The 25,240-nt window shown below is 41.4% G+C and overlaps 1 protein-coding gene across 5 annotated transcripts; it reads left to right on the top strand.

Annotated features, from left to right (window-relative positions):
• The first annotated feature begins 469 nt into the window (after window positions 1-469).
• On the top strand, window positions 470-24,627 carry ca14 (carbonic anhydrase XIV). 5 transcript variants are annotated; one of them, XM_061674201.1, is made up of 12 exons: window positions 470-587; window positions 819-842; window positions 7,975-8,154; window positions 8,357-8,502; window positions 13,094-13,189; window positions 13,274-13,340; window positions 15,422-15,579; window positions 16,585-16,711; window positions 18,151-18,174; window positions 18,266-18,326; window positions 21,140-21,193; window positions 23,898-24,627. In XM_061674201.1, the coding sequence occupies exons 1-12, from the start codon at window positions 527-529 to the stop codon at window positions 23,992-23,994; spliced, it is 1,095 nt and encodes a 364-aa protein (XP_061530185.1). In that variant the 5' UTR covers window positions 470-526; the 3' UTR covers window positions 23,995-24,627. The 5 variants fall into 5 exon arrangements, with proteins under 5 accessions (XP_061530185.1, XP_061530183.1, XP_061530187.1 ...); XM_061674199.1 differs by having other exon boundaries at window positions 18,242-18,326; XM_061674203.1 differs by lacking the exon at window positions 21,140-21,193 and having other exon boundaries at window positions 18,242-18,326.
• The last annotated feature ends 613 nt before the right edge of the window (window positions 24,628-25,240 follow it).

The raw sequence follows: 25,240 nt of genomic DNA, 5'->3' as shown, positions 1-25,240 counted from the left end.
GCCCCCCAAAATTTAAATAAATAAATAAAATAAATCAGGAAAACTGAAATGATAAAAAATAGTTTAACGCTATATCTCCACAATTGAGCACGACATATAATAGTTGTCAGTCTTTTCACGTTTTCAGCAATTATCTTCAAACGTACAGTCCAATGGATTTAGAAACAAAACTCTGAATTCACTTTATGTGTCTTCAATTGTGAGCATCTTTTTTTCCCCCCAAACTCTTGACTCAACAGGGTTAATTCTCTTTTACTGCTTTGTGCTTGTGAGTCTCCTTCTTTCTCCTCCCTCACTTCAGCACCTGTTCTATGGAGACAAAAAGCACAGCGTTCACCCACTACCTACTCAACTGAGCTGTGGCAGGTGGGGTCACTGTACCCGGCTGGTCTCCCTCTTCACTCTCTCTCTTGGTCTCTCACTCCGTGTCCCTTTCTGCCCCCCTCACGCTCTCACTTTACTCCTCATCCCTCCGTCCACTGTTGTGCGTTTCACTGTGTTGTGTGTGTGGGCAAGGAAGACTGACATGGACTGTGTGGCTCTTTTTATGCTCCTTTTTCTTCCCGGTCTTCATTGGACAGCTGCTGGTAAGAATTTCATTAACATATTAATCAATGCTGGGTGAGTTTTTTTTTTTTTTTTGCATTATATAAAAGATGTGTCGCTGAAAGATGTACAGTACAATAGCAACAGGACAGCAGTAAAATTTGTCATCAGGTTTGAGTAGTTTTTGTTGGGATTTCTCTGTATTACGAATTTAATCCAGGTTTAAAGGAGTTCTCACTCTTCTGTTGTTTTTTTTGTTTTTTTTTACCCAGAGGAGACCAGCTGGACTTACACCGGTAAGTTATGAAGTGTATTTGTTTATTTGATGGGGTCATGTGGGACATGATTGTTTGTGCTGGTACAGTTTAGACAAGGTAGTTAAATTGTTGGTTCAAGAATTTAGTTTTTAACCCAGGTTAGGAATTTTAAAACAAGTGATTTTTGATTTTTTTTTATTTAAAAAACATGCACACAAATATTTTGGACAAACAACTAAAGCACAACAGCAGTGGCGGTGAACCTTACTAATCACACTAATACTATACTGACGTTATGAAAAAAAAATGATGACATTTTACAACATACAACATATTACATTAATACGGACAGTTCCTCTGAGGTTTGATTTATTTTTAGAATTGAATGGCGGGACTTATTAAATGCCCACACACGGAGGATATATGGTCCACAGGCTGTAGGTTCCTCACCTGTATTTTACACATTAACCATACAATACTTGTTTTAAGTCTTCAAATGGGAAGATACAGTGCAAACGCTTACATCCAAGTACGATCCAAAACGTTTCTGCACATTGTGAAGGCTTTTTTCGTGTGTCATTATCCTGGCCTTTTCTCCCTCTGTTTCCCCTCTCCTTGCCTCTCTGTGTGTATTAGTTACAGTTGGGCAAGCTGGCGTGAGCACAGTGGTCACACAGAGATGATGGAGGGCTGGAAGGGAGGTAGCGAGGAGGAAGAGTGCAGGGAAAAAAGGCAAGTGAGAGAGGCAAGTGTAAAAGGATGACAGTGACAGGCCACTGAGAGAGAGAGAGAGAGAGAGAGAGAGAGAGAGAGAGAGAGAGGGGTGGAGGGTTGGGGGGACAGGGAGATGGGACGGCCTGAAGCATACCAAATTGTGTCCTGTATTGTTGCGCAGCACAATAAACACACAGGTTATTGTGCTGCAGACCCACACTGACCGTGCCTATGCTACGGACAATGGCACAGTGGGCATGAATGGGGCGCACACCCGGCATGTATTCAGGGAGTGAAGCACCCGTGCACATGGCATACATTGGAGATACAGTACCAGACACTAACTGGTGTCTATTCAAGTTGGTTATTATGGCATTACATGTATGCATACAGGAAATTCACAGACCAATTGAACTGCAACTACTCCCACGTGACACAACTCGGCCAATCAAACGGTTCATTCCTTGCATCTTTGCGAGTGGAACGAGTGGGTGTGTAATTGCGGAAGAAAGTTCGGTGTAAACAGATAATGTGATTTGGTTTCAAAAACACGAAGGGAAATAAAGCTGTTTATGCGTTATACGTTTTTCAAAGGTGTGAAACGTTTTAAAATTGATTTATGATTATTCTTCCCATCGGAAATAATGTAAAGGGCATTCGTTTCAGGCTCAAACTGTTGATGTTCATGTTTCAATTCCTACATCTGTAACAAGGAAGTGAAGTGAAGCGCTGTAGCAGCCCCCCCCCCCCCACTGCACTGGAGCAGCCTGTCTCTTTATCGTGCCTTGACAAACGTCAGCTGGCGGGACAGAAATAATTGACGGTGGGCCATTTATGGCCCGTGGGCCGCAGGTTGCCGACCTCTGTTGTAATGTATTTAGAAACAAATCTCTGAATTCACTTTACAAGGTTTTTCACTGTCACAATAGTGTAACAAGTATAAAGAAAGAAATTACTGTCCAGAATAAATGACCAAAAAGACTACAAATACACTCAGGCTTACCTGACTCAACAGTGGAGAAAAGGTGCAAAATACTATACAGCGCCAAACAATAGGCACATCATTTGGAATTAGCTTTGAGTTGTTCAGGCTGTGCACGGCACAGGGGAACAAGCTCTTAGCAAAATGAGAAATTGAACATTGACTAGAATGGAAACGTTTGCCTAAAGAGGGAAGAACAAAAAGGCTGGCAGCCAGATGACCTGTAGGGTAATTTACAATACTTAAGGCCCAAGACCAAAGCCTGGCATGGTACAGTATATGTCATTCAGTTCGGGGCAGATTGGTGCCAATCATTCTGCGTGTGAGGCGTACAACTGTGTCGAGGGATTTCTGATCCTTCACAGTTAAGCTACCGAACCACACAATGGTTGCGCTGGACAGGATGCTCTTGATTCCACGTCAAATAGAGTTATGTAAAATATGATGATTCAGAGTGCATTCCTTCAGTTTATGGAGGAAAAAAAAACAATGGGTCTCATTCACTAACTGTGCTTATGCACAGATTTGTGCTTAAATCATTCGTACGTATGTTTGACGCACAAATCTGTGATTCATATATGTATTCGTACTCGACAAACAAATTTAGAACCTCCTCAGACCATGCATACGCACACATAATGCAGGATCAGCTTTCCCCAAAAACTTCAACTTCATCTTGTATAAAAACAATCCTAATAATTGTAACGATAATAACTCAAACCGGGAATTTGCTCATGGGTTGACTGTCCAATATAACAATTCAATGGACACTGCATCACTTTTACACTCATTTGATTCAAGTGCTTGCACAGTGTTATTATATATCGATTATATTATATATAGTAGATATTTTTTTATTTATGTTTGTACCCCGCAGCGACTGTCTGCGCGCAGTCCGGCGTAGGCAATCGACCAGCAACCAATGCGAGCGGACTGCCGCATTTCCTAGTTTGTTCAAGGCCTCAGCATTCTTTCTACGACAATCTGATTTATATATATTTTCTGTGATTCTGCGTGTGCAAATATGACGTACATAAATTGAGTTTCACGCACATCGCCGCTGGCGTGGTTGAATCGTGACACACTCCGATCGGCAATTGGCTCGTAAATTTTCCGTTGCTTTCAACGCTAAGATCATGAATTTTATCAACTACAAAAGCCTCTTTGCTGTGCTATGTTTATTCCTTACTACTGTGAATTTGAAGAACTTATGCAGTGTTTTTTCATTCTCTGCTCTTAAATATATATATATATTTTTTGTATCATGTTTTGTACCACCTTCTCTAATTGAACTTTGGAATTAATTAAAAATGATTAACATTATATGCTGTCAGTTTCGGTGTTTAGAAAGCCTTCCGATGATGCCAAGTTTTTGAAAAAAGGATAAAGATTAAGAACATTATTAATGATTTGGAGACATCTCTTGTGAATTTAATTTTTTTTCAATCTCGTGACTTTAAACTTTCCCACGTAGCCTGAGATGCGACAGATGGACGTCCATATATCTAAAAAATAGAGGCGTGGTTTATGCAGATTGCAGCACCGCGGGCACAAACTCGTTATTGGCCTGTGTGCACGTGTCATCAATCTGACGGTGACTTTATGTATATGCTCAACATTTGCGCAGCGTGAGAACATTTCTATGCATTTATTAGTGAATGAGGCCCAGTGTGACCTTGTCACAATAATACTCGTGTTTAAGAGCTTAGAACATTTAAAAAATTAACATTTAGAAAATTTAAAACTACACACCATCTCGACCTCGGTGCAGAACGTTGGTCACGCTCCACTCGACTAGATTTAGCACCTCAGATCTGTAATGATATTTGTCGTTGGACTGTATACATTCAGTGTGACATCAGCATGTTTAGCAATTCGATGAATCTGTTGAGAGGCAGAATAATGACTGTATATGTTCGGAGAGATAAAAAACATTGGACTAAGGATGCGGCCCTGTGGGAAGCCACTGCTTAAAAGAAGTTATTTGGTCATTGAATCACCAATTCTGACTATCTGGGATCTCAAAGTTCATAAAAATAAAAATCCATTCACAAACAGCTTCACACAGATCAAAACGCTGCAGTTTGTGAATTAGGTTAGAGGGAATTATTGTGAGGAAGGCTAGACTGTAATCAGTGTGGCATTAAATAAAAATTAAACCTAAAAACATTTTTAAAAACAAACAAACAGTGAAACATTAGAAAGTTAAATACAACTAAACTGCACTTTGGGATTGCTTTGAATACCACTTGAGGGCACCCATGGTACCACACTTTGAGAATCACTGCTTTCAATGAAGTCTGACAAGATTTGCGTGATGTCATAAAATTGTATCTTTTTGGTGAGGCCAAAATATTTAGGAGTGCGTTATAGTGCATATTATACATTCTGGAGCACAGCTTTAAGACATTTCCCCATCCGGACCACTTTAATTGAGGATTTAGGGCCTTGTTATGACATGTGATTGTTTGTTCGTGTGTGAGGTTGTGTGTCAACATTGCATGATGAGGCCCTGCACTTGGCTGTTAGCTGAAGTGGAAAGTTGGTTTCCACAAAACAGAAGAAAAGAATCGCATTTTATCACAAGGAAGCGCAGAGTCATGTTTGACGATAGAAGAGAGATGGGAAATATGTGGAGGCTATCCGTTATCTGTTATTTGCGTACGTGAAACCCTGTGTGTGTGCTTTTGTTGTTGATGCATTCAGGGTGTTCAGAGAGGTGGACCAGCACAGTGGCTCAGAATTGTCGGCCTCTGGTTACCATAGAGACCTCCATGACGACAAGTGGCGGTGCGGCGGGGCTCATTTTTGAAGTTGCGTCAACCTTGCTGTTGTGGGGGGTTTGGGGGGTGGGAGGCAAATAGGGGCTTGATTAAAACTACAGTGTGGTTGGGGAGGTTGGGGGTTGCTTGTTTACTTCATTAACGGTTGTGGTCCTCGTGTTGTGCATGTGAGTGATGTTGATTGGATGAGCCGGGCCTACTTTGTTTAATGTCCATCCATCCATCTTCTATTACGAGTTATTCCAGCTGCCTTCGGGCAAGAGGTGGGGTACACCCTGGACTGGTCGCCAGGCAATCAGAGGGCACAAACAACCACTCACACCTATGGACAATTTAGAGTCTTCAATGCACCTAACATGCATGCAATGCTGGTTTCTGGTATGTGCAACACGTGTACTGCACAGGGCGGCATTTCTGCAAAGAAAAAAATGCTACATTAAATGATTTTCTATTAGCATCATGACATGTAAATCATTGGTGATATTTTTTTTAATGGGGAATTTCCATTTCCTTGTGGAGACATTATCAGCGGTCTTCCATGGGTTTTGCTAATAAACGAAGTAAAAGGTTATCAATGTCAAGGAAGTCTGACTTCATTGTTCAAAGCTTACTGTATTTGGTGGGAGAGCTACGGTTAGCTTGTTGTTAGTAGAACGTGCCATGGCCGCATGTGTATGTATTTGCTTTGTCAAGTGGTTCATTAAAAACGCAAGCTAACCAGCGACCGAGGTCTCGTTATGGGCCAACAGTCGACAATCGCAAGTTGCAATGTTCTCTCCTTTTTCCATTTTAAATTAATTTACATTATATCAAAGTAAGAGTATGTGAGTACTATATTCTTAGAAAGTTTTTTGGGTTAGTGTGTAGGTTTACTAAAAATTGAACAGTAAAAGTCGTCAATGTGCATTTAAATTGTTCCTGTTAGGTGCGCGAAAGGGGGATTTCGCACAGGGGGGCATGCACACTCGGACCGCCACTGCATGAATGTTTTTGGAATATGGGGGGAAACCGGAGTACCCGAAGAAAACCCACACAAGTACGGAGAGAACATGCAAACTCTCGCCCCACAGGAAGGCCAGATTCAGACTCCTGACCTCAGAACCGTGAAGGCGATGTGCTAACCACCAGCATGTCGCTACATTGTTTCATGTGTCTTTGAAAAATAGTATTCAACCCAAAATACAACCACATGTATGACAATAAGTCCTAGAAATACAGTTTCTGTGCAAAAAAAAAAGATGCAAACGCTTCCAGGATATTTTATATGTACAGTATGTTGCACTGTCAGTGGGGTTTTTGTAACACATTCCTCCCCCTTGCAATTGTAATTCAGATTCTTTGCTTCACATGTCTCCATCTCTCACTCCCTCTCTATTCTTTCTCTTAACATGCAATTAGACACGCCCAGTCTGTCTCATTTTCACTCTGTGCACTCCCGCTCTTATTTCTGCCCATATTTTTCCATCATTTATAAATGTAGCTATCAAGCTATTCTATGTATTTTAAATGTAAAAGTTAGATGCTATATTTATATTTCAACAAGCCTGCTTGCATTATTCTCGGAGTAAAAAATAGTCAGTATTGTCTTAGGTCTTGCACCTTATGAGAGGCGTTCTCCAATTTTGTTCTCTGATGTCTATTGCTTAGTTAATCCTAATCTACAGAAATTTTGCAAAAATATCAAGTAACAATTAAAAGCAGTCCAGCAGGGAGCAGAACCAAACACAAGGATGAGATAGTAAAAAAAATAAAAACAATCGGAGAACATAAGGGTATGAATGAGTGGAGACAGTTGAATAAAAGAGATGTGGGAGGTAAACACATCACACGCACAAAATGAAATAAAAAAAAAAAATTTTGAGGCAGGACACAGACATAAAAATTAAACTGAGTCTTGAACAGCAAAAAAAAAAAAAAAAAAGTCTTGAAATCAGGCACAAAGAAAATAGATTTAATCTTTTTATAGTAGGGTTTTATTGTATTTTGTAATAATCTACAAATTGGTATTTGTAATATATATTTAAGAAATTATTAATGTACACACACACACACACACACACAAAATAATTAAAGAATGCAACCTTGTAACAAATATTGGGAATGTTTAGAAAATGGAATGAAGAATTTGTGCAGTAATTATTATTTTTTTGGAGAAGACATTGAGATTCACTTTCAAATTTTTCAAATATAAAATAAATATACTTTTGTTATTATAACACTATTTGAATGACAATGAAACAAATGTTTTCATTATCGGCTGTAACATGTTTAATTTTATTTACTATGAAAACTCAGTACTGTTAGTAAGTGTTATGTCTTTAATCGAGACTTGCTGCAATTTAATTCTTCTAAAACTACTGCTTGGTTAGACCAAATTGTTTTCATTACTTAAATGGACAATAAAAATGTTTTTTTATTGTCTCAAGATGCCAATGGAATTATGTCTAATACAAGGCATTTGTTGCTCGTTTGTTGTCATGACTGTTGAGTGTATTGCAGAAGAACATAAGTGCAGAATCTTACCGGTATGTCCCATGTGGCCACGAACCTATTCTTTAAATCTCTTTATGATGTTTTAAACATACTGTATATTTCTAGATCTATATTTTGTTAATTAAACCACACTAAGGCCTATGTAGCTCATTACACAGAATGATTAACCTCACCATCAGTTCTGTGTTTCCTCATGAAGGCATGGTGGGTCAGTCTGAGTGGTCGGAACATTACCCCGAGTGTGGTGGTACTTCTCAGTCTCCTGTTGATGTGGTGACCACCCAAACTAAATATGACCCCGCTCTGACTCCCCTCACTCCGCTGGGCTACAGTCAGCACGGCAACCAACCATTCACGCTGTACAATAATGGACACACAGGTAACCATGGTAGCGGTTTTTTTTCTTCCCTCGGGCAACCGAACAGCATCACCTGTGCTCATGCTGCAGCATTTAATCGCAGCTCAGCAACTGATTCATTGCAAAGTTTTCAACTGTTTTTCAAGACATGAGTGAACTTTAAAACTCACTTATTAAGCTAGCGTCTGGTTAAATGCTTTGCTTAAATGCAATTCACCACCAGCTGTGATCGAGCTGCCGGACTGGATGAGCCTGGGTGGGCTTCCCTGGCTCTTCTCAGCCGTACAAATGCACCTTCACTGGGGCAACGGCGGCCCGAGTTACGGGGGCAGTGAACACACCATCAACGGCCAAAGTGCAGAGGCAGAGGTATGTGCTAGAGTTGGGAAATAATACCATTACCGGGCCTGAGGGATACTTGTATTACTTTTGAAGGGGAAAATATTATCTAAATGTTTAAATGTCAACATTTCAGCAAAAACTTTTCATCCAAAGAAAATAAACAAACATGGTCAATGTGACTATGAAGTCTCTTTGGTGTCCTCATCAGAATCACTCCGTCATCATGAAAATGTAGCAGATTGATGCAATTCTGAGGTTTTATTATAAGTGGCCAAACATTTGCACACATACCAATATAATGATAAATCTCTTAAAATGTGTTTCCTTCATTTCATAACTTTTATTTTCTAAATACAGTGTGAGTAATAAGTGGTTAAATAACAACTTATTTATTTATTAGTATTTTCTTTTAATGGTTATTGTCCACAACAAGTAATTAGATCAAACAAGTCATTCTTAATGGCGGCACGGTGACCGACTGGTTAGCACATCTGCCTCACAAAAAAACAGGGTTTTCTCCGGGCACTCCGGTTTCCTCCCACATCCCAAAAACATGCGTGGTAGATTGATTGAAGACTATAAATTGCCCGTAGGTGTGAATGTGAGCCTATTGAGGATAAGCGGTACAGAAAATGGATGGATGGAAGTCATTCCGATCGTATACAGTATATTCTAATTTCATAATCATATTGAACATATAGCACATCTGCCTCACAGTTCTGGGAACCGGAGTTCAAATCCCGGACCCGCCTGTGTGGAGTTTGCATGTTCTCCCCGTGCCTGGGTGGGTTTGTGGTCATCTCTTTAATAGTCGCCTGGTGTTTCTTCCACTGAAGACAATAAGTGTTATCTTTCAAATAAATGCTTTCCTTTCCCCATCCGAAAATTGGCAGTGATTCTATTATTCAAACGCTGACATTAAAGAGCTTCTGAGTTCACAAAAACTCAGTTGCTAACCTAAGCAGCAGCACCTACCAGGGGTTGTTCTCGCAGAATCCTCAGAATGTATGTCTATATATTATCTGCATGTTGTAAACAAGATGTCAAACGACGTTTACTTACTCTGTATTATTATGATGTATTACTGTTAATACTATACTTAAATACATGGTTGGAGGTGAACACAATGCATCCCACAAGACATCCTCCAATTGTTTCTGATATAATGTGTCTTTATTAAATAAAAAAAGGTTGTTCAAAAGACCAATCAGTGCAGCTGATGCAGCTGATCCATATACTGATCCATATGATTTAGGGCTGTCAGTATTGAATGTTTTTAGAATGGATTATTCTCTTGATTATTCCATCCAGTAATCACAGCGGATAAAAAAAAAAAAAAAAAAATCCATTTAAAGTTAATTGCAAAATATCTTTTTTCCTACTACTGTGTATTAACCGATTATTGTTGTTTATTTGGTTTTGTTGAAAGATTAAACAAAACCAAATACACAACAATTAAGCAATATCACATGACAGGGAGTGATGTAGTCACCAACCTTTTTGAAACTGAGAGCTACGTCTTTGGTTCTGACGTGACGGGCTCCTAGTTTGACATACACATCTAAGGCTGTTTCAGGTTCAACTACATGTTAATGATAGGTTATTCATACTACGGCTGCAAATAACCATTATTTTCATCGTACATTTAACTTGATTATTATTTGTTTCCATGAATTAATTATGACTCAGTTACCAGTTTGGTCCGAATCATGTCAGAAAATAGAGTTGTTATTAATCTTGATCATTGTTTTCTTGATTTTCTTGATCAATAACATGTCCCTTGAGACCAAAAGACCAGACTCACCGTGACCCGAGAGCACAGTGGTGAGCCAAACCACCACTTCCACAAGCTCTCTCTCCCGTATAACCGTTCCCGCATGTATTCTTGGTTCCGTTCACAACACACCCGTTATTGCCCCCCCATTGACTCCGGCGCAGATGATAATTTTATTTGCGTGGGATTGGCACATCAGCTCCAACTCCCTCTCGAACCACTCCAGTCACCCAAAAAGGTCACTGCCCTGGATGGGCAACTCATCTCCCCTGTCACCCACCAAACATCAAGATTATAAGATTATAGATTATATCCGTGACTCCCTGGCTTCTGGAAACATTCGGCCTTCTTCTCTCCGTTTTTTTCTTTGTTGAGCAAAAAGACACCACACTCCGCCCCTGCATCGACTACCGGGGACTAAACGAAATCATTGTTAAAAACAAATCTCCACTACCCCTCATTGACCCCTCATTTGAACACCTCTGTGACGCCCAGATATTCATCAAATTGGTTTTACGCAATGCCTATCATCTCATCCGTATCAGAGAGGGAGACAAATACCTTTCAATACCCCCCTCGGACACTTCGAATATCTGGTCAAGCCGTTCGGATTAACCATCGCCCTCGGAGTCTTCCAAACTTTCATTAATGACGTCCTCCGCGACATGCTGAAGCGGTTTGTCATCCTCATATTCTCCCACTCACCCGAAGAACACCGCAGTCATGTCCGCCAAGACCTCCAGCCCCTCCTTGAGAACCACCTGTATGTCAAACCGGAAAAGTGGGAATTTTACCTGTCCTCCGTACACTTCCTGGGCTATATCATTGCCAAAGGTCAATTACAACCAGACCCAGCCGAGATCCAAGCAGTTGTCAACTGGCCCACTCCCACCACCCGCAAAGAACTACAACGTTTCCTGTGATTCACCAACTTCTATCACCGCTTCATCCGCAATTACAGTCAAGTCGCGACTCCTCTCATCAGCCTCACCTCCACCAGCTCCCCTTTCCAGTGGACCCCGGCCGCATCCCAAACCTTCGACCAGCTAAAGACCCTGTTCACCAGTGCTCCCATCCTACGCCACCCTGACCCCAGTTCGTGGGGGAAGTTGACGCCTCGGACACTGGAGCGGGGGCCGTCCTCTCGCAGCGGGATCCCACCTCCCAAAATCTTCATCCCTGTGTCTTAATTTTTTTTCCTGTCATCTGTCCCCTGCCGAAAGCAACTATGATGTTGGCCAACTGTGAGTTGCTGGCTATCATCTGGGCTTCGGATGAGTGGAGGCATTGGCTGGAGGGGGCTGAGTCTCCATTTATCATTTGGATCGATCGCAAAAACCTGGCATACCTCCGTTCTGCCAAGTGTCTCAATCCCCGACAACCTTGCTGGGCCCTCTTCTTGAGCCGCTTCAATTTAAACCTCTCCTTCCGTCCTGGTTCTTGCAACAGCAAGCCTGACGCCCTTTTCCCGCATGTACTCAGCCCCCATCCAGCAACCAGTCTGTCTTCTGATTACCATCCACAATCCAACGGCCAGACGGAACGGGCAAATCTGAATCTGGAGTGGGCTCTTCGCTGCATTGCTCCCACCTCCTGGAGCACCTTTCTCTCGTGGATTGAACATGCTCACAACTCCCTCAACAGCTCCGCCACAGGTATGTCTCCTTTCATGACATGTTACAGTTTCCAACCTCCGTTGTTTAAGGAACAGGATTATACGGTGGCGGTTCCCGCGGTGAGGGATCACCTGCGACGGGTCCAGTCAGTATGGAAGGACGTCAGGGCGGCTCTGACTCGGTCTGCCGAGAAGAATAAGCGGCTGATAGATTTTCATCGCTCTCCCCCGCCTGATGGGTCAGATGGTTTGGCTTTCCTCCCACTCCAAACCAAATCTCGTAAACTCACTCCGCGCTTTATTGGTCCCTTCCCTACCGCCAAAATCATCAATCCCACATCTGTTCAGCTTTTTAGCTGAACAGATGTGGGATTGACGGCTTTTCACCGTCTCTCGCATCGTTGATGTGAGGCCCAGGGGCAGGGGCTACCAGTATTATATTATAGTATTGTATTAGTCTGACTTCGTATTGTATTAGTCTGACTTCCATGTTCTTCCTCTTCCTCAGTGCTCCTTCTGTGTTCCCCACCTTGCTGACTTCTTCCCCCACGCCACCAAGCCATGCACCTGCTCATGCTACCACCTGCCGCACGTCCCGTCTCGACGACCCGCCACATGCCTCAGAGATCCAATTCCCACTTCCTTTTCAATAAACCATTCACTACAATCTTCTCAGCCTCCGCTTGTTACTAGGTCCAGTTAAAACGGATACGTATCGTGACAAGCAGATGTTTACAAATGTCTTATTTTGATTAAACCCAGTGATAATCAGTCTGCGTTCTTGCAGGACTACAGAAATCAGAAAATACTGAGAGGCTGAAATCAGAGGCTTTGGACGATTTCAAGTTAAAAAATGGCTCTAAACGATTAATTGATTATCAAAACACTTGAGTAATATGATGATCGATTAGTTGTCGATTAATCAATTAATTATGATACCGCTAGCATTGATGATTCGTGGCTTACACACGTGCACTTCTGATGCATTTTTTCGCAAATCAAATCATCGTTAGGCCATTTAGTCAGGGTACTTCCTATCCATCGGTCGCTGGCAGGCCAACTACAATTTCCTCAGTGGTGAGCAGGTGAAACTCAGGCATGAAAACATTGCAAATCAAATGAATGGGTAGACAAATAATGAAGCCTGTTTTCAACCCTCGGGTGTCAGGAGCCCCAACCAATAGTGTGAAAAAGGAGAAACTAACAGTGCTATTCCCTCCACTCTACAGCTCCACGTGCTGCACTACAACTCTGAGCTCTACCCCAACATGTCTGCTGCTATGACGCAAAGGGACGGCCTAGCTGTCCTAGGAATTCTCATTGTGGTAACGTCAAAACAACACTCAACATATGTTGATGCAAATTTGACATGTATTGTTTTGGGGATTGTCAAGTTATATGTTCTTCAGACAGGTGAGGAGACCAACCCGGCATTTAACAACATCATCAACTACCTGAGCCGCATCAGACATGCAAGTATGTCCAGAAACTGTACTGTTGTGTTTAGACCATTGATATACAGTGGTGCCTTAAGATACGAGCTAATTTGTTCTGTGACCATGCTTGTAACTTCTTCATTCAAATGAATGGAAATGACATTAATCCATTCCAGCCTCACAAAAAAACAACAAAAATGTCTATAATGTGCTTTTTTTATGAGAAAAATAGCACTATATAATATTGAACTTTAAAAGAATAATGACATGACTAAATACATCCATCCATCCATTTTCTGAGCCGCTTCTCCTCACAAGGGTCGCGGAGTGCTGGAGCCTATCCCAGCTATCTTCGGGCAGGGGGCGGGGTACACCCTGAACTGGTTGCCAGCCAATCGCAGGGCACGTACAAACAAACAACCATTCACACTCACATTCAGACCTACGGGCAATTTAGAGTCTTCAATCAACCTACCACGCATGTTTTTGGGATGTGGGAGGAAACCGGAGTGCCTGGAGAAAACCCACGCAGGCACAGGGAGAACATGCAAACTCCACACGGGGGGGGGGGGGGGGGGATTTGAACCCAGGTCTTCAGAACTGTGAGGCAGACGCTCTAACCAGTCGTCCACCGTGCCGCATGACTAAATACAGTCTAGAGAATTAAAACGTTTTTTCCACATTTTGGTATTCAGTGGACTTTGTGTTGCTTCTTCTGGTGTGTGCACCTTGGCCACCTGGGGGCAGTAAATTATAGACATCCAGAAATACATAGAGATTGTCACAGCTCCTCTGTAAACTACAGTAATATTAGTTATATTTCACACAGAATAAAGAAAATATGCCTGTGAGAATTGTTATATTAGACTGCTACATGTCTTGCCCCAGCGTTTGTGCGCAAATATCTGTTGCTTAAAGTGCTTTACAACAATGTAATGTTACATTGTGTTACGATGCTGTTAGTTTGCCCATAATGCCATTTTGCATTATAAACTTCATCTGGGATTGGAAATAAACAGCTTGAAACCTTGTTTTTGAAGAATTGTTCACTATAAACTGCTGATTGTTGTGAAATGAGTTGAGTTCACTGCCCACCGTACAGCACACGTATTAAGTCACAGCTGAACAATGGCTCATATCACGGAAAACCCGTTAGTCAGGTCACTCTTATTTCAAGGGACCGCTGTCTGTATAATTGAGGCTATACAGTTATTTAGTAACTGTAACAGAAAATACAGTATGTAAAATAGGTTAAGCAGAAATCACCGCATATTTGCGGTTCACTGTTGACAAATTCACCTGTTCAGCTATTTGCTGAAGAAACGCATCTATTTGAGCTTTTTGTACTATTCCTGAAATTCCCTAGGATGCCACAAGATGCCATCAAAGCCCTGTCTAAATAGAAATTGGTGTCAAGGAAGTATGTTGAAGTGGTACATCTCAACTGAAGAACAAAATTTACATGTCTGGGAGGAGCTAAATTTAGCCAGGATTGTTAGTGGAAGTTACATTGTCTTTTCCATGTGCATGTAGTGTACATGCACAATTCTAATGCATTTTTCAAACTAAAATACTCTGTAAATTATAATTTTTTTTAAGGGTAATATTGTAAGAGGCAGCATGGTGGTCAACTGGTTAGCGCGGCAGCCTCACAGTTCTGAGGACCGGGGTTCAATCCCCGGCCCCGCCTGTGTGGAGTTTGCATGTTCCCTCCGTGCCTACGTGGGTTTTCTCCGGGCACTCCAGTTTCCTCCCACATCCCAAAAACATGCATGAATTGGAGACTCTAAATTGCCCGTAGGTGTGAATGTGAGTGCGAATGGTTGTTTGTTTCTATGTGCCCTGCGATTGGCTGGCAACCAGTTCAGGGTGTACCACGCCTCCTGCCCGATGATAGCTGGGATAGAATCCAGCACTCCCGCGACCCTAGTGAGGGGAAGCGGCGCAGAAAATGAATGGATGGATATTGTAAGATGGGTTTAAAACAATAATTGTTTTGGGATAATAGTTTCCAGTATATTGACAATTTAAACTACTAGTAGAGGCAATTATAAACATTTTTGGTGGAGGTTAATTACTTATTAATTAAAAATAACATTGTTTTTGCTTTTCTACCAATAGACCAGAAAGTGTTCATACCAGCCTTTGACGTGCAGTCTCTGCTCCCTGAGGATTTAGGACGCTATTATCGCTACAATGGCTCCCTGACGACACCACCCTGCTACCAGAGCGTAATCTGGTCGCTGTTCAATGAGAGGGTTCAAATCTCCAAGGCTCAGGTGGGGCTGACACCTGCACACATCCACTACAGTTATCTCAAAAGCACTTTTCAAACAGAAACAATCCCCACCCGAGCAAGAACGGTTTCAGTTTTCATGTGATACAAAAGGGCAATTGTTCTAAAGCAGGGTACCCAAATTCATTTCCAGCTCGCAAATATTATTTGTATTGGCCTCTGGCGTATTCTAAAATTAATATTTAACACGAGACACCTCCGAATATTACAAAACAGGATTAGGGCCAAATTGAAAAAAAAAAGGTTACGAAAGAAAACTCAGAGCGCTCTGTTTTCGTGACGATTGGGCATTGAACGTAACTCTGCACAGAAGGCGTGTTAGACCAGGTTTTCGTAATTTGGTGGACGCCCGCAGCCAGCGTATTTTAAAAAAGTGAATTGTCTCGCACGGAGACGACTCCAAATGCAGAAGAGCACCTTCCGTAATTGCAGCGATTCTCTTGGGCGGTGTGGCATCATACAATGTTAGTGGGTACCCTAATTACTGGAAATACAGAACGAGCAGGTGAAAACCGCTGGTGACTTCAACATGTCCGCAGAAGTCATGTATTCACATCCCCACCAGTGATCGTTTGTGTGATTATCTGCACCACATTTACGATATTTAACCTCACAATTATAGTGCTGAGCTTTAGTTTGACCTTTTTTTTGTAGATTTGTGACATAAAATATCCAAAAGAATTTTCAACACGGTACACATCTACAGTACAGGATACTGTACATGAAATACTGTACATATATATACTTTCAGTACATGAAATTACCAGCCAGTAGAATAGTAGAATACAGAATGTCAGTGTACAATAACAAAGAACATGCATCACCATTATACACCGTATACAATATTTTTTTCCTGATAAAAATAAGAACAAAATAACATCTGCCTTAACCTGCCCTGGTGACATCTTCTATCGGCAAAACAAGAAACTCACTTTATTGTTGTAGTGCAGCAGGAGGTTCCATCCGTCCCTCCCTTTGTCCTCTGCAGTTGCTGAAGATGGAGACCATATTGTTCTCCAGCAAAGCTGGAGATCCAGACCGGATGCTGCTGCAGGACAACTACCGCGCCACGCAGCCGCTCAACCACAGGGCCGTCTTTGCCTCCTTCACTGCAGGTAAGAAACGGCTAGATTGTTTAATTAGCAGGTATTTCACTCCATATTTAACCCGTTGACATGTAGAAATATCCCGTTTACATTTTTTCGCACCGGAGTCCGAGTTACTTGACATTGAGTATCTGCTGATAATGAGTCCCGGTCCAATACCTTGGCAATAGATTAAGAAGAAAAACAAAGAGCACATCCAAATGATCTAAATTGTCATTTTTTAAAAATTATTTGAATAAAAGTACTTCAACATGATCATTTTTATATGGCTCTGAGATTATTTAAAGTTAACTCTGAATTAGTATGTATGCAGTATTTTATTGGATATGTGTATAGTTTAATATGTCCACAACATTAAATACACCACCACAATCTAATATATTTCTTGTTGAGGTGGCGCTTACCAAGGAGGAACACATTCAATGTTGGTGCAGATCCAGATAATAGAACTTTATTTCACTTGCATTACTGGGATCTCAAGGTATGGGCCACCATATATGGTTTTGTTTTCATCAACCAAGCCAGACAAACATTGTTAGTTAGCCTTGGCTGAGGCCTCCTGGTTCTAATGCGTGCCATTTTAATAATCTTAAGTAACATTTTTGATACTATTCTTGTTTTGTTCTTTCACAGTGCCTGTAAATTTTCCTGTGTCACTGTTCTAATGAACATAGAACCGGATCGGGAAATTGTTGCAAAGTCTGAAAGCGGTACACACATCCCAGTCCTGGCTGCTCATTACGACATGGCCTAAAATTGACCATAAATGAACATTGATAATTTCATAAAAATCACACACACTGTTATGGGAATATCTCACTTATCTGGATTGCACTGGTGAATGCATGCCGCATCTTCTGTTACAACTATGATTTGGCAATTTTGCAGGATCTCTGCGTGCAAGAAGCTATTGCTACTTGACACTTAGTCCTGCTTTCTAGTATTCTGCTGGTAATCAACAATACCATCACAGTAGGGGACCATATAAATGAAAGCGCAAAATTAGCACTACACGCAGCAAGCAAAAAGGAGAATGTGGGGAGAGATATCGGAATATTAAAGACTTCTGAGTGAGGGATGACAGAAGTAGAGAGGAGGGTTCGAAAAGCCAGCAAGAAGAGCAGTGTTTGTTTGCGAGCCGATTAGACAAAAAAAGAAAGGATTTTGCAAAAGCGAAACACTGACTTCATTGTTTTCCTAACTGAGAAAACGGGAGAGGAAAAGGGGGACAGGGAGACGGGAAAGGGGGAGGCCGAGTTGTAGAAAAAGACAAAAGGAGAAATAATTTGTGTAAAGTGCTCATTGTGGAGAGTGATTGAACTGGAAGGCCTGATACATCAGCAATGCTGTCGAAGGCAGAGAGGCCGCGGCACTCTGATCAGATAAAGCCTCCCATCATGGTGACGTGTGTGACACTAATGATTCATTCTGTTCTTTGTCTGTTGTAGAGTCAGGCAAGGAGCTCACTTCGGGTAAGTCCGACATCACTGTGCTTCGTGCTTTCCTCTCCGTGAGGTTTTGATGACTTGTTGCTCATAGGTGAGGTCACCGCCATCGTGATAGGCATAATGTGCGGCTGTGTAGGCCTGGCCGTCATTGTCCGCTTCATCATCAAGACCATACGGTAAGACGCTTAGCTAGGTCAGTTCCCGACTCTGGATCTATCCTGAAAATGGCTGACCACCAGTTTGCTGCCGTTTTGGTGCGACTGCTTTAACTCTCCTGTCTCTCGGCAGATTTTTCACTCTCCTCCACCACGAAACAGTTGCTGTAAACAGGTGGCACTCATCGCCGACAAGGACACGACTAGCGCTTATTAACTGTGTTGTTTGTAACATCCCCTTTTGGATTGAGAAATGTCTTTGAGCGTTGTTCTAAAATGCGCGGAATTAAACAATCTACCAAGGAAACTGCGAATACCGTATAATCGTGACAATTAGATCCCAACCACATACATGGGCATGAATGAAATTTCTGGTGATTTAGGCTACTAACCATTCAATAGCTCTGTCTGTCTGATTTCCGGGGACTGTACCTTTTGGTGACCTTTTGGTGCACAACAACAACACCCACAACAAGAAGAGCCCACTTGCCTCGATTCAACCTTTGCAGATTACCATTACCTGGATGATGGAGAATATACACAGACAAAGAAATAAACAACTTTTAGCAAGCACATCGTTATTTATTTTTGATATTGTGAGGCAGATGTGCTAACCAGTTGTTCACCACAGTGTTGATGGTGCACATACCAGAGTTTTTGCATCAGCGACCACCAAAGCTGCATTCTGCTTGGCCAGCCGGTACCCATCAGCTGCCTCAGGAGTTCCACAGGCCAAAAAGGCCCGATAGGACTCCTTCAGCTTGACGGCATCCCTCACCGCTGGTGTCCACCAACGGGTTCAGGGATTGCCGCCACGACAGGCACCGACCACAGCTCCGGTCGGCCGCCACAGCAATGGAGGCGCAGAACATGGTCCACTCGGACTCGATGTCCCCCTCCTCCCCCGGAACATGAGCAAAGTTCTGTCGGAGGCGAGAGTTGAAACTCCTTCTGACAGGGGATTCTTCCAGACGTTCCCAGCAGACCCTCACAATACGTTTGGGCCTGCCACGTCGGACCGGCATCTTACCCCACCATCGGAGCAAACTCACCACCAGGTGGTGATCAGTTGACAGCTCCGCCCCGCACTTCACCCGAGTGTCCAAGACATGCGGCCGCAAGTCCGAAGACACGACCACAAAGTCGATCATCGAACTGCGACCTCGGGTGTCCTGGTGCCAAGTGCACATGTGGACACCCTTATGCTAGAACTTGGTGTTCGTTATGGACAATCCCTAATGAGCACAAAAGTCCAATAACAGAACACCGCTCAGGTTCTGATCGGGGGGGCCGTTCCTCCCAATCACTCCCTTCCAGGTCTCACTGTCATTGCCCACGTGAGCATTGAAGTCCCCCAGCAGAACGATGGAGTCCCCAGAAAAAGAAAAATAGGACTTCATTTTCATAACCATTTTTTTTCTCTAAAAAATAAAAATTTACTGTAATATTATAACTTTTCTTTCTCAAAAAGAGGTATATTTTATAATTCCTACGGCATTCATAGGCCCACATGGTAGTTATGTTTTTTTGGCATTAGGACTGTGAGGGGAATTATGCGACAATTTCTCCTTTGTAAGGGTCCCTGGACCCAAAAAGTTGAGTAGCTCTAAAGTGCTTGGCTCCTAGGTGAAACTCAGGATGAACATTGATGGGGACAGTTAACGATCAATTAAACAATTCATATATATATTGAAATATTACATTGCACTTTCTGCTACTTTGATTAAATACAGTATTTATCTAAAACCGAGGCGTGGTGAGCAAAGAATCTTGGCATGTGTGCTTCCGCAAAGTATAGCAGTGTGAAAAAAATGAGATTTCAAATTGTAATTGGATGCAGCCTAAATTGGGACACTGCTTGAATTCGACTAAATTGTTATTCGAGGAAGCGTTCTCCTCGCAAGCGCAATACACAAAATGAAGGTTGACATTGGTATAAATATAGAAAACAACAGTGAATATAAGTGAGTGGCGAACAACATCTGTGTGACTGTATTGAATGGTTATTCATGCAAGTGTTATTTACTCATGCCGTTTATTTAGTGGTTGTATAACGGTGCTATCCACAACGGACGTTTGACCTGTCAAAGCTGGAGCACGAGGAATCTCTCACACTAATGACTGCTGCATTCCATTCAACTAAGCTACTTTCAGCACTTTGATAGTGTGCATTTCACAGACATTGTCGTTTACACCTGCGCCAAACCCCCCCCCCCCCCCCCCAAAAAAAAAAAAACGCGTAATGGGCTGTACGATCCAACAAATGCTAATGTGGGATGAAATTCTTTGCGTTGGTTGGGCTCTTATAAATAAATTCAGTCAATTTGTAATCTGCTCGGTGGGATTTAACCATGAAAGTGAAAAACAAGAGAAACTGATCTTGAGATTAGCACTGGAGATAATCCGATCCTCTTTGCTCTGCTGCAATAACACCACTCTTGTCCAATACTTATGACTTGCTCTCCTAATTATTGCTTTGAATGAAAACAAGCGGCGTGATTCCTTTGTACGTGCCCCCATGGTGCTTGTGGAGGATTTAATCAAAATTGCTTCAGAAGCTGATTGTACCTTTCCTCTGTAGTCATAAATTATCCCCAAAGTGCCCTTGGAGTTAATTGTACTTCAAATACAACACTGACTCACTCTTCAGCCTTAAATGTACTGACAATCCTTGGGAACTACTGTCCTTCAGATAACTAAATCTCCCTACATGACAAAATATCACCTACGATCTCATACAATCAATTGTGACTTATAATAACTTATAATACTTCGATCAAATCAATGATTTTGCACTGTGTTTTCTGTGATTGTGTTTTCTGATCTCATGACAGCTCTACCTCTAGCTGGGACGTCCTTACCAATAACCGGCCAGCTCCGATGCAAAGGTTGACGAAAACAGTCAAAATGTTTCCCTTTCAACTCAAATTCTTCTTGACACTTCACTTTGCTTTAACCACCTATTAACTTTGATTCCTCTTTTTTTTGGCTAATACCACCCATAGCATGTTTGGGATGGAACAATCCTAGAGGTAATCAATGGATGTAAATAGTACAGTGAACCCCCGCTAGTCACAAGTGAAAGGGACCGAGCCCTGCCACGAATAGCCAAAATCCACAAAGAATTGATGCTCTCCTCGCCCCCCAAAAGAAGGATTTGAACACAAGATGGCTAAACATCTGAAATGGATCGTAACATAAAAAATACATCTAGCATGTACACAATTAGGAACACGTTACATAAACAACTACATTCAATAGTTTAATAATTCAACACAAACAAATCACATTAACATTAGGCTCATCAGTATTAGCAAGCATACTAGCCTAAATAACACACCCTTCACTGTAGTTTCAATTTCCAGTACTGGAGCGGAGGAGCCCAAAGTGATATTTTTTTTCACAGGGCCTCCAATCCATGGCAAACTTTAGTAAACCCATCCCTAATCTTGAAATAATCTAACCACACATCTAACTAGCTAGAAACCCATGAGTACATAATTTGGCTCTTTAGGCTGACCTAGTTTCCAAACGAATAAAAAAATAACTTAGATACTTAGCCACCAGTAAGTTATGATGTGGTTAATGTGGGACTCTAAACAGCACATTTTACATGCCTCTGTTTTTATTTTTATTTTTTAACATCAGGTATCTTAAATGTGCTATACTTGTTTTTGCAAGCACCTGACATACGCATTTCATTTAAGGAGGACGCTCATCCATCGATGGTAGGACGTTTAGGAGGATTAGGAGAAATCAAGTCAGGAAAACAGTCACAAGTAAAATGGCTTTCTGTATCTAAATTCATTTTATCCATCCATCCATTTTCCGTACCGCATCTCCTCACTAGGGTCGCGGGCGTGCTGGAGCCTATCCCAGCTATCTTTGGGCGAGAGGCGGGGTGCACCCTGAACTGGTAGCCAGCCAATCGAAGGGCACATATAAACAAGCAACCATTCGCACTCACATTCACACCTATGAGCAATTTTACAGTATTAAATCAACCTACCAGAACATGAGAACATGCAAAATCCACACAGGCAGGGTCGGGATTTGAGCCCCAGTCCTCAGAACTGTGAGGCAGCTGTGCTAACCAGTCGTCCACCGTGGCACCTAAATTCCTTTTATATTGTATTTCATTTTAAATGTTATTTAATTTTAAATACAGTTTTAAAACTAACTGCCATACTAAAAATACGTTTTTTGTTTTGTTTCTGTTGTTTTTTAAAATTACAGTTCCTCATAACCTTTAGATGCTCTCATGAATCCATAGGTTCCCCACCTCTAACAGAACCCATTTGGGTTCAGGAAACATCTGTTAACCATGACGAAAATGTCACTTCAAACATACCTTAATGTCATTCTTTAATTTCTTTATGATAGCTTGATGGAAAAAAAATCTGTAATAAAAATAATTATTAACACGTCTTTTCTTTCCTAGTTTTCTTCACTGGACTCATTGGCTCACTAATCTCTAATCATCACTCATTTTCTCTTCCATTAAATAATGTCCATTATATGGCAGTACTATATACAGCAGTGCTTCTCAACTGTTGTCACCCTTGGACTTTTCTATTGTTGTCAAGTCGTGAAGCACTTTTCCAGAAAAACAATAATGAACATTTGTACAGTAAACCCCCAACAACAAAAAAACACAAGAAATTGACGCCCCCCCGAATTTTTTTTTCTCATTGCCTATGTTAATAGTTTAAACCTTAAATATACCACTGTGATCCCAAAACACTCATTACAATATTACCCTTAAAAAATGAATGGCTTACTGATGGTCTTATTTGAAAAGAAGATTCACAGAAAAACACATGTACATGCAGATGCAGCGAAGACTCTCTGTAACTTCCACTAACAACCCAGGCTAAACTTAGCTCTTCCCTGACATAACCTCATTAATCTCGAGCTGTATCACTTCAACATATTTCCTTGAACCCAATTATTACTTTACTATTTGTCAGGGCTTTGGCGCCATCTTAGAGTGTTATAGAACTAGCACAAAAATTGAATAGGAGAGATTTTTCAGTGTGTAGCAAACAATATAGGTTGTCAGAAAAAAAATACAAATAGGTAAATTTGTTAATAGTGAATCAGAAATAGGTCGTGGTTCACATATCATATTTTTAAACATTACTACAGGTGCTAACATATTCAAAGTCTCTTTTGGGGCACCATATTAAGAAGGTAAACATGACAATGGTGCATACAAACATGCATCGAGTAAAATTTAATATCATAAATGCACAAGATATGGCCACAAAAGTTCACTTATATCTTGGCCCTCATCACAAACTAGTTCATTGCACGACATTAGCAAAACATCGTATGTCGGTACCATCATAAACAGAACACCCCTTGTAATTGCAAACTACCTGTCCGTGACTCACTCAAAATGGTCCCAGAGGCCACTTTTGGATCCTGACCCACCAGTTGAGAACCACTGGTATACACTATGTACAGTATAGCTCTACTGTACATACACAACCTCTCCTTGTATTATTTGATAAATAGGGACATCTGCTGGCTACACTTTCAAACTACTCTGACACAGAGATGGAAGTGACTCTTCTCTTGCTATTTCAGGATGAAAGAGCCAGAGAAAGCGATAGAGAAACAACAAGAGATGGTTCTCAACTCCACTTCTCAAGCAGAAAAGAGAGAAGAGCGTCTGTCGCCATAAACCAAGCCATAGCCGGACACAACTACAGAGGACAAACACATGTTGCAACTCACCCGTTACAGGAAAATCCAGTTTTGTATGAAACTGCAGGAAGGAAATAATGTGGATGAAGTCATGAACGCCTACATTGAATGATGGTGGCAGACTTTTATCGAGTTTGCACGCAAAGCACTTATATATGTCACTTTGGCTGGCTTTTGTGTTCATTGTGTTGTATGATTGCAATGTCTGACATGCATGAATTGTTCGTGCAAATACTTTGTACAGTATTTTTTTCTTTTTGATTCAGCTGTTTTTCATCATATCCATCCTGCCTTCAAGCACAAGCACACACTGCACTGAATGAAATGTGTGACATTTATACCCAATGTATTATTGTATTACTTTGCTCAGGAATTTGAGCATTGAAGCAAAATGGCTCCCCTTGGCTGCAGAGAAAGCCTAACGAGGTTAATTCAATGTCAGTGAGCAATGTCTGCGGAGATGCAGGATCAGAACTGCTGACTCGGTCCAGTCGGCTCATTTAAGTACAAATAAAGTTACTGTATACTGTTACTGCAAGAAAATGACTTCAGGTGCAATATTTCGTCAGTATTGTCTTTTCAGTTTTAATGTTAATGTATTTTCAGTATGTGCAACACAATAAAACCTAAAAAGCACTTGATCTCATTTGCTTTCATTAAATATTAAAGTTGATCCTGATGGAAGTACAATCCCAATGAAGTTGCGACGTTGTGTTAAACATAAATAAAAACTGAATACAATGATTTGCAAATCATGTTCAACCTATATTTAATTGAACACAGGACAAAGACAAGATATTTAATGTTCAAACTGATAAACTTGATTGTTTTTATCAAATAATAATTAACTTAGAATTTTATGGTTGCAACACGTTCCAAAAAAGCTGGGACAGGTGGCAAAAAAGACTGAGAAAGTTGAGGAATGCTCATCAAAGACCTGTTTGGAACATCCCACAGGTGAACAGGCTAATTGAGAACAGGTGGGTGCCATGATTGGGTATAAAAGGAGCTTCCCTGAATTGCTCAGTCATTCACAAGCAAAGATGGGGCGAGGTTCACCTCTTTGTGAACAAGTGTGCGAGAAAATAGTCGAACAGTTTAAGGAAAATGTTCCTCGACGTACAATTGCAAGGAATTTAGGAATTTCATCATCTACGGTCCATAATATCATCAAAAGGTTCAGATAATCTGGAGAAATCACTGCATGTAAGCGGCAAGGCCAA

The sequence above is a fragment of the Phycodurus eques genome, chromosome 4 (assembly GCF_024500275.1).
Source record: "Phycodurus eques isolate BA_2022a chromosome 4, UOR_Pequ_1.1, whole genome shotgun sequence".
Classification (NCBI taxonomy): domain Eukaryota; kingdom Metazoa; phylum Chordata; class Actinopteri; order Syngnathiformes; family Syngnathidae; genus Phycodurus; species Phycodurus eques.
This window is presented reverse-complemented; position numbering and strand designations above follow the sequence as displayed.